General features: G+C 36.4%; 1 protein-coding gene across 3 annotated transcripts; it reads left to right on the plus strand.

Moving 5' to 3' along the window:
* The first annotated feature begins 5,855 nt into the window (after positions 1–5,855).
* LOC112766179 (uncharacterized) lies at positions 5,856–9,354 on the plus strand. 3 transcript variants are annotated; one of them, XM_025812063.3, is made up of 7 exons: positions 5,856–6,160; positions 6,273–6,366; positions 7,326–7,470; positions 7,561–8,191; positions 8,284–8,395; positions 8,885–8,980; positions 9,064–9,354. In XM_025812063.3, exons 1-7 carry the CDS (start codon positions 6,099–6,101, stop codon positions 9,160–9,162), a joined length of 1,239 nt encoding a protein of 412 aa, XP_025667848.1. In that variant the 5' UTR covers positions 5,856–6,098; the 3' UTR covers positions 9,163–9,354. The 3 variants fall into 3 exon arrangements, with proteins under 3 accessions (XP_025667848.1, XP_029150026.1, XP_025667847.1); XM_029294193.2 differs by having other exon boundaries at positions 5,861–6,160; positions 7,326–8,191; XM_025812062.3 differs by having other exon boundaries at positions 5,867–6,160; positions 7,326–8,191; positions 9,079–9,354.
* The last annotated feature ends 2,441 nt before the right edge of the window (positions 9,355–11,795 follow it).

An 11,795-nucleotide genomic window follows, 5' to 3' on the forward strand; every position in this document is an offset into this window, starting at 1 on the left:
GGATTGACTTGACTTTTTGAGTCAAGCAGAGTTTCTTTATTAATGATGCAAGCATTAGGTTAATGCTTGCTCCAAGATCACATAGGGCTATCCTTGTGCAGGCGTCCCCTAGGGTGCATGGTATCATGAAGCTCCCAGGATCCTGAAGCTTCTCTGGTAAGTTCTTCTGGATTACTGCACTGCATTCTTCAGTGAGGAGGACTATTTCTACCTCTCTCCAATCCTTCTTGTGACTTAATCTTTCATGAACTTAGCATAAGAAGGTATCTATTCAAGAGCTTCTGCAAAAGGAATCTTGATCTCTAATGTCTTGAGATAGTCTGTAAAGTGGGCAAACTGTTTATCTTTTTCTGCTTGATGGAGCTTTTGGAGAAATGGCATCTTGGTCCTGTACTCATCAACCTTAGTTGATGTATGTTGAGTACCTGCAGTACTGGAAAAGGGGTTACTGGCTTGCTTAGGAGGGGTGTTATCAGCACTTGCATGTGTCTGATCACCCCTGCTTGGGTATTCAACGCCCTTGCTGCCCCCTTCCTGGCGTTCAACGCCAGGAGTGCTGCCCCTTCCTTGGTGTTCAACGCTAGAAGTACCCCCTTCTGGGCGTTGAACGCGAATGACATTCCTCCATGGGTGTTCAACGCCCTCAAAGGTGCCTTGGACTGTAGTTTGGTTATCCTCTGTCCGCTTTTCCTCCCCTTGTCTCCTGTTGTTCTGAGGCTGGGTATTCAAGGTTTTCCCACTCCTCAGTTGGATAGCCTGACATTCTTCTCTTATCGGTTCAGAAAATTGTTGCCTTGCTTGACTCAACTGCTTCTCTATATTCCTCTTGGAGGCTTGAGTCTCCTGCAACACCTCCTGCAATTCCTGCATCTGTTGCCTGAGGAAGAGAAACTGCTGGGTTAAATTTACACCCTGTTCTAGAGAGTCAGATTCAGTAGACACTGTCTTGACTTCTCTTTTTGTGGAAGTCTCAGCAGCTGAATACAGATGCTGGTTGTTAGCAACCGTCTCAATAAGCTCGTGAGCTTCCTCAATCATCTTCCTCATGTGTATGGAACCACCAGCAGAGTGGTCTAGAGATATTCTAGCCATGTCTGTGAGCCCATAATAGAAGATGCCTAGTTGCACCCATTCTGAAAATATTTTAGTGGGACATTTTCGTAGCATCCTTCTGTATCTTCTCCAAGCATCATGAAGAGATTCATTCTCCTCTTGTCTGAAGCCTTGAATGTTCAGTCTTAGCTGGGTGAGCTTCCTTGGAGGAAAGTATTGGTTCAAAAACTTATTCACCAGCTGATTCCACGTTCTCAGGCTAGATTTGGGCTGGTTGTCCAGCCACCTCTTTGCTTGATCCCTTAAAGCAAAAGGAAAGAACAGTAATCTGTAGACCTCCTGGTCTACTCCCTCAGTGCGTACTGTGTTAGCTAATTGCAAGAAATTTGCAATGAATTCTGTAGCTTCTTCTTGTGGAAGCCCATGATATTGACAGTTTTGCTACACTAGAGTAATCAGTTGAGGGTTCAGCTCAAAATTGCTTGCTCTAATGGGGGGTATACTGATGCTTCTTCGATAGAAGTCAGGAGTGGGGGCCATATAGGACCCCAAGATTCTTTTGAACTGTTCATTCAGGGGAATGGAAAGGTAGGTGTCTCTATATCAGTGTACAGAGTACTTCCAGTAAGATGTCTTGAAAAGACAAGAAGAATGGAGGTAGAGAGAGAGAGATGAAATTCGAAAATTAGAAGTAAAAAGGGAAACTAGAATTAAAATATTTTTTGTTTTTATTTTATTTATATAAATAATTTCGAAAGAATGAAAGAAATTAGAAGCTAAGATAACTAATTAACTAAGAAGATTTGAAAATTAATTGTGGTTTTCGAAAATAGGGGAGAGAGAAAGTAGTTAGGAAGTTTCGAAAAAGAGGAAAGAGAAAGGAGAATAAAAGATAAAATAAGTAATTAACTGCCTAACAAGATTTGAAAATGATTTGAAATTAGGTTTTTAAATTTGAATCTTTTTTATTTTCTTTTTGAAAATTGAAATTGAATTAAGATAAGATAGGAAAGATTTAACTAAAAAGATACGACAAAGATTTGAAAAGATTTTGAATTTTGAAAAAGATTTGATTTTGAAATTTGAAATTAAGATAAGATAAGATAATATATTTAAAATTCAAAGAAGGATAAACAAAAATAAGATAAAGATTTGAAAAGATAGGATTTAAAATTAAAATTTAAACTTTACTAACAAGGAAACACCAAACTTGAAATTTTTCAATCAAGGCAAGAAAAGATAGCAAGATTTTCGAAAATTTGAATAAAGATAAAAGAAATATTTTTTTTTTGGATTTTTAAATTTTAAGGAAAGAAAAAAACAACTAAGAGACACCAAACTTAAAAATTTTAAGATCAAATGATACTAATTTTTGAAAATTAAAAGAAAAACAACTAAAAGACACCAAACTTAGAACTTTTGAAATCAAACAAGAAAAATTACCAAAAATAATTCGAACACAATGAAGAACACTCAAGAACAATTTTCAAAAATTTGAAGAAAATAAGGGGGACACCAAACTTAAAAACTGACACAAGACTCAAACAAAAGATAAAGATTACTAAAAAAAAGCAAAAATTTTGAAAAATTTTTGGAAAAGAAAACAAAAGACACAATTAAAAGAGTGACTAAACCTTAAAAAAGTACCTAATCTAAGCAACAAGATAGTCTGGTAGTTTGTCAAACTCGAACAATCCCCGACAACGGCACAAAAACTTGGTGCGCGAAATTGAACTACGCACAACTGAATCGGCAAGTACACCAGGTCGTCCAAGTAATACCTTAGGTAAGTGAGGGTCGAATCCCATGGAGATTGTCGGATTGAGCAAACAATGGCTATCTTGTATATCTTAGTCAGGCGATTAGAAAAGATGGTTGTTTGTTGAACGTATAAATGAAAAGTAACGGAAACAAAATACCAGTTTAGTGTGAAAGCAATGATAGATAATCAGTTAAGGCTTCAGAGATGCGTATTCTTTCCAGATTAACTTTTCTCACTATCTACTTCAACAATGAATGATTCATTCAACCGCAGCCGTAATTGACCAACTCATGTAGCATCCTCATCAAGTTAGTCTCTTCTAAACCATAGCGTTCAACCATATCCGAGCAACTCATGTAGCATCCTCATCAAGTTAACTCATGGCTTCCCACTATAGCCGAAGGTGAAGCACTAAACAATCCACTCCCCTTCGCGATCCTACTCAAAATGCCACAGACAAGGTCGGATCTTCCGGATTAGGGAACGCTGCTTCTCAGACTCTAACCTTAACGCCACAGAGACCTCAGTAACCCACGGTCAACGAGATTTTATGTCACTTATCCAAAGTCGCCCAGGCACACTCTTGGAATCCGCAGTGCATTCTCTAGCTGTGGTTCAATGCTATCCGGGTCAGGACTCACACAGAACTCATGTAGAACAAGGATGAATATCACGGTTCATCCTTAATATATGAGATAAAGAACAAAAATGCACAAGAGAATGGAATCAAATGTGTATTGAAATAGAAACAGTAATATTATTAATCCATGAGAATCAGCAGAGCTCCTAACCCTAACTTAGAAGGTTTAGTTGCTCATAGCTTACAGAAAGTAATAGTGAATTCAAAAGTGGTGGAAGAATATCCTCAATAAGGGTGATCTTCTCCTATATATATATATATATATATATATATATATATATATATATATATATATATATATATATTAACTTAATAACTAAGAAGTACAAAAGTACGATAGACTAGACTAAAGGTGCGAAAGTCCACTCTTGGGCCCACTTTTAGTTGAGTACTTGGGCTGAGCTTGGCATCCAGCTTGAGGAATGGGCGTTGAATGCTAATTAGGGGGGTTGATCCACGTTGCCTTGCTACTTGGTGGGCGTTGAACGTCCCAAAGGGGTGGTTCTTGGGCGTTCAACTCTGGCTTGTCTCCTTGGGGCGTTGAACGCCAGCAAAGGGGTGGCTCCTTGGCGTTCAACGCCCAATATGGGCAGGCTCATTCGAAGAAAAGTATAAACCATTATATATTTCTGGAAAGCTCTAGACGTTATCTTTTCAACGCCGTTGAGAACACATCATTTGGACCTCTGTAGCTCCAGAAATGCTCGTTTGAGTGAACATAGGTCAGAATCTAACATCATCTGCTACGCTTTCCTTGCCTCTGAATCAGGCTTTGCCAAAGCTCCTCAATTTCAGCCAGAAATTACCTGAAATCATCATAAAACACAACAACTCAAAGTAGAATCCAAAAATGTAAATTTTGTACTAAAATCTATGGAAATGTAATGTAACTTAAACGAAACATAACTAAAACAATATGAAAATGATGTCAAAAAGCGTATAAAATATCCACTCATCTGAAGCAAAAGAACAATGGTCAGAGGTAGAGGGACATCTAGTGGGCACAGTAATGCTGTATCAAGCGGGAGCAACAACTCAACTCTGGTACTATAGATGTTTAGTTGATCGAAACTATGTTGTTTGCTGTATTAGTTTAATCTTGTTTTAGAATGAATTAAACTTTTGTACTTGTTTTGTTGGTATTTTTCATGTGATCCATAGAGATAGTAGACTACTTTGTTTCATTCTGGTGTTATGAGGTTCTCAAGACAGATTTTAGACTCTTTTATTTCATTTGGTATTATGAGGTACTCTTTTAGAGATACTGGACTCTTGTATTTCTCTATGAATCCACAATGCGTCAAATGTTGTATGTTGTTTATAGGATTTAATTCATGAGAATGCATATTTTGGACTCCAATTCTTACAGGACCTATTTAGTCAAATAAGACAAATATTCATGGTTAGTTATGCCAATATGATAGGATTTAATTCATGAGAAATGCATATTTTGGACTCTAATTCTTATAGACTTATTTAGTCAAATAAGAGAAATACTTATAGTTAGTTATGCCATTTGATTAATCATTCATGGATACTTTTGTCAAATATAGTATAAAAAATTGAAAAAAAATTGCATTTATTCAAACTTCTTCTCATTTTTAACAAGAAACAATGGTCATAAACAACAATAATCTCCAAATTATATTAATTTTATATTTTCATCACTAAATACAAATTACAAGTAACACTTTACTTATCCTAATTTCACCCTTAAGTTTTCTATCTTTCTTGTCATCATGGAGAACCTTTCATGATTCTCCCCTCCAATTGCAGTAATTATCAACCCATTTTCACATCTTGCATGAAAATGTTCCGTATTCCTTTTAACTAACAATCTTGTGAGATCATCCCAACCTTCTTCGATTCTATTCACTTACACAATGTATTTGCAGTCTCTTGTCTGAAAAATAAAAATACCTACACCTATCCAACTGTCAATGAAAATTCAAAAGAAGAAAGGTAACCTTTACCCAAAAAAAAAAAAAAAACCATTATCTTCTAGAAAAGACATCGGATGAACCATATATTTGAGTTTGTTATCGTGTCAGATTTTACCAACGCAATCTCCAGTCCACAGAAGCATCTCCCATCAAGCTTCTTTTTTCTTTTTCGAACTCCACGCATTGCTGTAACTTGCATTGTTCGTAACAGAGTTAAATCTATGCAAAAATATATCCAGGGGGTTAGAGAATTTTTCTTTATCAATGTTCGTATTTAAAAAACAAATGAAAATGAAATGGTTTCAATGTCTGATTTAGAAAAAAAAAAAAATTGGAGAAAAAAAGCATGTTAGGATTTCAAATTTTGTAGAGGTATATATTGGGTCACACGTAGATAAATTTAAAGAAGTTTTGTTGTCACATAAGTTTGAATACTAACAAACCAAGTGCTTAATCAAGGTTAGAGTACTTCTGAAGACATTTTCTATTATTTATTACAAAGTGAATTTCTTTCCATTATAGGTATCTTATGAGTTTCTTTCCTTTATAAGTATATTTATGGGCGTTTGCATCCTTCCGATACAAATAGTCATTTATTCTAACGTAATTACTATCGTCCAACAATCATAAATTCAAATTGAAAGAACAAACGGGTGGTCTTTCCGCCATTTCCATCTTTTCAGCTTCTCATAAATCAACAATGGATTCTTCATCCATTTGCCCTTTCTGCCATTCATCAGTTCCATCTTCCCAACTGCAATGGTATCAATTTTATAATATCATACATAAATGAACAAACATTATTAATCGTAACATTCCATTGATTGATTTATTTATTTTGAATATTACATTCATTGGTACATTGCAAGTGCAGGCACGCCAACAATCACTTCGAACACGACGATCTCCAACGCGCTACTGATTTCGAGTTAGCTCAGCAACTCGCTCTTTCACCCAATTCGCCTCCGGTACCCTTTTTTCCCTCTCGTTTCTTTTTTAAATTTTAAGTTGTCTTAGATATAGAAGATAAAACATTAAAACTTGAATCCTTTTTTTCGTTTTGGGATAGTTTCACTTGGTAGGGTTTCGCAACATTGGGTTTGTTTTCTGTTGGCATGTTTTAAATTGATAATTTTATAATTTTCACCTTGAATTTGTAAATTTGAAAATATTGTCAGTGAAGGGATCAACTTGCAACAGTGTAATAAGTTGATATCACTCTACTCAATTTTGAATAATCTTTTATTGGAGGAATTTCGACATATTCCCACCATTGAATTTTGAAAGTTCATATACCATGCTGGGAGGAATTTTCATATTGTTTGATCACATGCTTTTTGATATCCATTATTATTCTGAAAGTTGGCACAAATAATTATAAGTAGGTGGAAACTCAGGTGCAGTTAACTTTATGTGAAGTTGATAGGTTTAACTTTATGTGAGAGTCGTTAAATGATTTGATAGGTTTAACTAAATTATCATCTGACGACTCTCAGCTATTAACTTCACATGAAGTTAGCTGCATCTAAGTTTTTGATAAATAGATATCATATAATCAACAGTTGGAGTGATAGGAATTATATCATATAGAAAGTTATTGAATGGTGTATATATAATGCCCATTGAGTTTTACACGTGTGTTTGTTTGAACCCTGTAATGGGTTGAACCAACTTACAAACAACTGTTACAGCATTCAATAAAGATTTAATGAAAACATATGCTTGAAATTGGAACTAGGAGAACAAAGAGGAACAAAATCCGCAATGATTGTCTTTTCTTTCCCTTGCATGTATCTCCTTTTTGTTGGATGGGCATGGTTTCACATTTTTAGCCTAAATTTGAGCTGTGTGTTTTTCTTTTGTTATTTTTTTTTCTTTTTCTAATTTTGCAATCTATATTTTGTGTTATCTATGTCATGTTTTGCAGAGAAAACAAGCAGCTAGTGGCTTGCATTCTGATAAAACTCATGGAGGCTCTAATAATTGGTATAATGGCATTGTGGCTGGTAGACATAATGGAGCGTGGAAAGTGGATGAAAAGATCTCTTGTTTGGTTGATTTACAGAGAAAGAGTGAGTTTTACAAGATTGAAGCAGGTTTAATAGCCTTGTTGAAAAACTGTTTGGAGTCTGAAGCAGAGAACTCAAGAACCATTTTGTCAGGTTATGTTGATCACTTCCAGAGCCTTGAGTTTGAGGATGTAGGATGGGGCTGTGGTTGGCGAAACCTTCAAATGCTCAGCTCACACTTGCTGGTACAGAGGCCACAAGCAAGAGAAGTCTTGTTTGGTGGTTCGGGATTTGTTCCTGATATATCTTCACTCCAGAGATGGCTTGAGATTGCTTGGGGAAGGGATTTTGATCCACCTGGTGCTGATCAATTCAATCATGCTGTTTATGGCTCGAGAAAATGGATAGGAACCACGGAGTGTGCTGCCCTGTTGCGTTCATTTGGTCTCCGAGCTAGAGTAGTCGATTTCGGTCCTAAAGAATATGAATCACTTTATCTATCTGTCCCAGGTTCAAGTGTTGGGGCACTGCAGCCACTGAGAACTAATAATTGGAGGAAGAGGAAAGCAATAATTTCTGGACCAATGGATAGGTATCTGTCTCGTACTGTTTCTCAATCAAGTTGTAGCCAGAAAGAGAACTCATGTTCTTCTCCCAATGACACTGATAGTAATGCCAACATAAGTAAGGGTCATCAAGCTCTCATGGACTTTGTTTGGAATTACTTTTCTAACAATAGCTCGATCCAATTTGGTCACAGGCGTGTTATTGTATGCGAGAAAACGTAAGTCAGTTGCATTTTAGATACTCATGTTCTGATCAAACAGATGATTATATTCCTATGAGTTTTAAAGTTTTGAAAGCTCTATTGGACAGGCCCTTGTACTTTCAACATGATGGACATTCAAGAACAATAGTTGGAATTCAAGTCAAGCATCAACGGACAGGAACACTGCAATATAACCTCCTCATTCTTGATCCTGCTCATGTAATCCATCTTGTTTCCAGATTCTCAGTCCCTGATATGTATATTTTGCTTATCTTCTCATATGATTTAGGCCCTGATCAAATTACAATGCTTAACTGTTATTTTTATGATAAAACAAAGCTTAACCAAATTTTATTTAGAATCCCCATTGTCATCCTTACTTCTACTATATTTTTATTGGCTAATGGTTTTCCTTTGGATTTGTGTGGGCTCCGTGAATCATTTCTTTTTCACTCAATTTTTTAAAGGAAAAAGTGAAAACACGAAATGAAAACAAATCAAGATTTTGTTGTTTTCACTTTTTTTCTTCACAATCTTATAAACAAAAAATGTTGAAAATGAAAATAGAACATAAATAGGGATATTATATGTTTTCTCCCTACATCTCTACATGATGTGTGTTTGTTATTAGTAGAAGTGTTCTGGAACATGCATGTTGTATGATAAGGTTGACACCGTTATAAGTCTAGTCAATCCTCATCGTTGCAGAAAACGGCTTCTCTAGAAAAATCACTTAGGGAGAAAGTTGGATGGCAGAGACTCGTAAAAAGAGGAATCCACACATTGAGGAAGCCACAATACCAGGTTTTGCTTCCCCCACTTTTTTCTCTTGAAAAAAAAGTGATTTTGTTGCAACATTAAATGATGAGACTTGATCACTATGTTAGTTATTCTTGTTCCAGCTGTGTTATGTCGACCCTGGAATTGCAAGTGAGGAGGAGATGGAAAAACTCAAGACAATTGATAGTGTGTTCATTGAAATTTAGATACATGAAGTTATTGGTACATTAAGGTATCATCTTGTATTTCATCATCTTCTGTAATTATTTGTTTTGACTATGCAACAAATAAGTTGCATATATATATATATATATTAAAAATGCGATGTATTCAACTAGTACTCTAAGGGTCCGTTTAGTGCATGAAACAAGAATCTTTATTTCTATGTTCTCCCTTTATATACTGAATCAGAATTCTAACTTTAAAGTAACTAGTTAATACATTAATATAATATAAAGAAAGTTTGCATTGGAGGAACAAGAACATTAAATTTTCATTTTTCAAATGCATTGCTCACTGTTAAAGTTTAAAAACTTTCCTTTTATGTATTCATTAACCAATGTCCATAGCAAGGTCTTAAAATGGTTGTATGCAATGATGCAGATACTTTTGATAGTTACAAATGCTAGAGCTGTATAATAGTGTTAATGGTAGTATAGGGTTTCTTCAAACTTCAAAGCTTAGTATATTATGAATGAAGTTTCATAACCCTTAAGAAGAAAATGAAAGGATTAATGATTTATAGATGGTATTTTGATATTGAAGTAGAATTCACTCATTTGTAGGCTTGGTATGAAGCATTCATTTTTCCAGGGATTAAAATTGAATGCTTGTTGCCCCATGCTTTCGTTGTGATTTAGTAACTTTGGTTTGCCCTACCAATCTTGTTGCTATTGGTTGCTAGAAATATAGAATGCTAGTGCTGTTATTTCTAGCATAGCTATGAATATAAGAGGATGTTTGATAGGGAATGCTAGCAAGTTTTATAAGATTCTCACGTTTGTTACAAAAATTAAAATTTTATTCCCAGAAAATTTTAATCCTGCCTCCTGTATGGATTTAGAAGAAATCCCACGAAAAGAGAACTTTTTGTAATTTCGAAATGACCAAAGTATATTTTCTATGTAAATAAAACTCCAACCGCCCCCCCCCAAAAAAAAAACAAAAAAGCCCTAGCCTAACCTATTCCTGTCATCATTGGTAACGAGTCACAACATTGTTGAGGATCAAGAGTGCTATTGTTACGAGTGACGTACCTTAAAACCTAGAAAATGTGATTGATGGACTTTAGTGAAAGTTCAGGAGTTTTGCGTGTGGTTGGATGAATTCTACGACTAAGATTGGCTGGTGAAGAATACCAGCAAGAGCCTTTGATGTCTAACTCAGTAAAAGACTAAGAAGGTGTTAAGTGATTATTGAAATTAACTCATATCTGAAGATATTTATAAAAGGTTTGGTGAGCTAGTTTGCTTGGAGGTTAAGTCACAAGTTCTCATCTTAGGTAAACCTGTGTTAGTCATGTAGCGGTTATCTGGTTTGAAGAATGGGTCCAAGCTATAACCACCGAAGTCGTATAAGGTGAATCCTGCTTTGGGTGCGAGATTCCCACATTGACGTTTGATGATGATGACTTTATCACCAAGTCAGGTTGGTTTCGAGTGGGTCACAGCTAGGATGTCAATGGGGCAAGCGGGGGCGGGGGATGCCTCCTTGCTCCCCATCCCCGCCCTCAGATTTGCTCCTCATTCCCGTTCTCATTCCTCATCTATCTGATAGTTCTAACTAATTATTAATTTTTATATGATTAGAGCTGCAAGTATCCATCATATACAGAAACAGAAAGATTTTATATAAAAAGTCTAAATGACACGATGGTGACTTCTTTCGAAATGACGCAGTGGGGGATGTAATGACGAGCCAAAGGACAAAATAGTGGACGGGAGACGTGACAATAGAGAGGAGAATGGACACGACGGCAGAGTTACAAAAAGGAACACCGCAAATAGAAAGCACGATGCGGTGAGGGTGATGGCACGGTGAGGTGTGACGATGCGGTGAGAAGGGAGAGTGGCGAGGGGGTGGCTGCAGAGAGGTTAGATGGAGTATGGACATGATAGCGTTAGGGATCTCTGAATTGAAGAAGGGTTATGTAAATGAAAATTAGGAGTTTTGTGTGTGTGTGTGTGTGTGAGACATGACTAAAAAACATATATAAAAAATAAACCATTTAGGATAATTCAGTAAATTTATAAATTTCGGGGAATAGTGAGGATAGAACGGGAATCTCAGCTCGGATCTTCGCGCCTGCTTCGGGAGAATTTTGTCCCCCATCCCCATCCTCGCAGAAAAAATTCCTTATAGTCGGATCTCCATTTAGGACAGTCTCCGTAGAGATCCCCGCGTCTCAGAGAGTGTTGCCATCCCTAATCATGGCCTACCTAGTCTGACTTTACCTGCATAAAGGGCACGATCATATTAAGGCAAAAATTTTGGTACTTGGGCCCTTATTGGGCTAGACTCATATTGGGCCGAAAGTATTAGACTACGTCGGAATGGTGCCCGAGCTCATGGTCAATATTGTCGAGTAATGTAAGCTTGTGGTAACATCGATTTACTCTTGTAAGCTTTGAATTTGTTCGTTGCGCTTGTAGCTTGAGATCAACGTCGTTTCTTTTGTCGTTCGATCAAGTACAAAGGAATAAGTGTCTTGGACGAAGTCGAAAGTCGAAACCAATGAAGAACTCGGGTGTTGAAGAGAGAAACTTCGTATTGTCCTTGAAAAATGGGCAAAATGTCGCACCATTATGAATGTAGGGGTAGTCGCGCGATCATTTAAACT

This window comes from Arachis hypogaea, chromosome 17 (assembly GCF_003086295.3).
Source record: "Arachis hypogaea cultivar Tifrunner chromosome 17, arahy.Tifrunner.gnm2.J5K5, whole genome shotgun sequence".
Classification (NCBI taxonomy): domain Eukaryota; kingdom Viridiplantae; phylum Streptophyta; class Magnoliopsida; order Fabales; family Fabaceae; genus Arachis; species Arachis hypogaea.

What these genes read in the sequence shown, in the direction of transcription:
- LOC112766179 (XM_029294193.2), top strand. Translation starts at nt 6,099, where the DNA reads ATGGATTCTTCATCCATTTGCCCTTTCTGCCATTCATCAGTTCCATCT. An exon ending in TTTCACCCAATTCGCCTCCG is followed by an intron (nt 6,367 to 7,325) that starts GTACCCTTTTTT and finishes CATGTTTTGCAG; the next exon opens with AGAAAACAAGCAGCTAGTGG. An exon ending in GTTATTGTATGCGAGAAAAC is followed by an intron (nt 8,192 to 8,283) that starts GTAAGTCAGTTG and finishes TCTATTGGACAG; the next exon opens with GCCCTTGTACTTTCAACATG.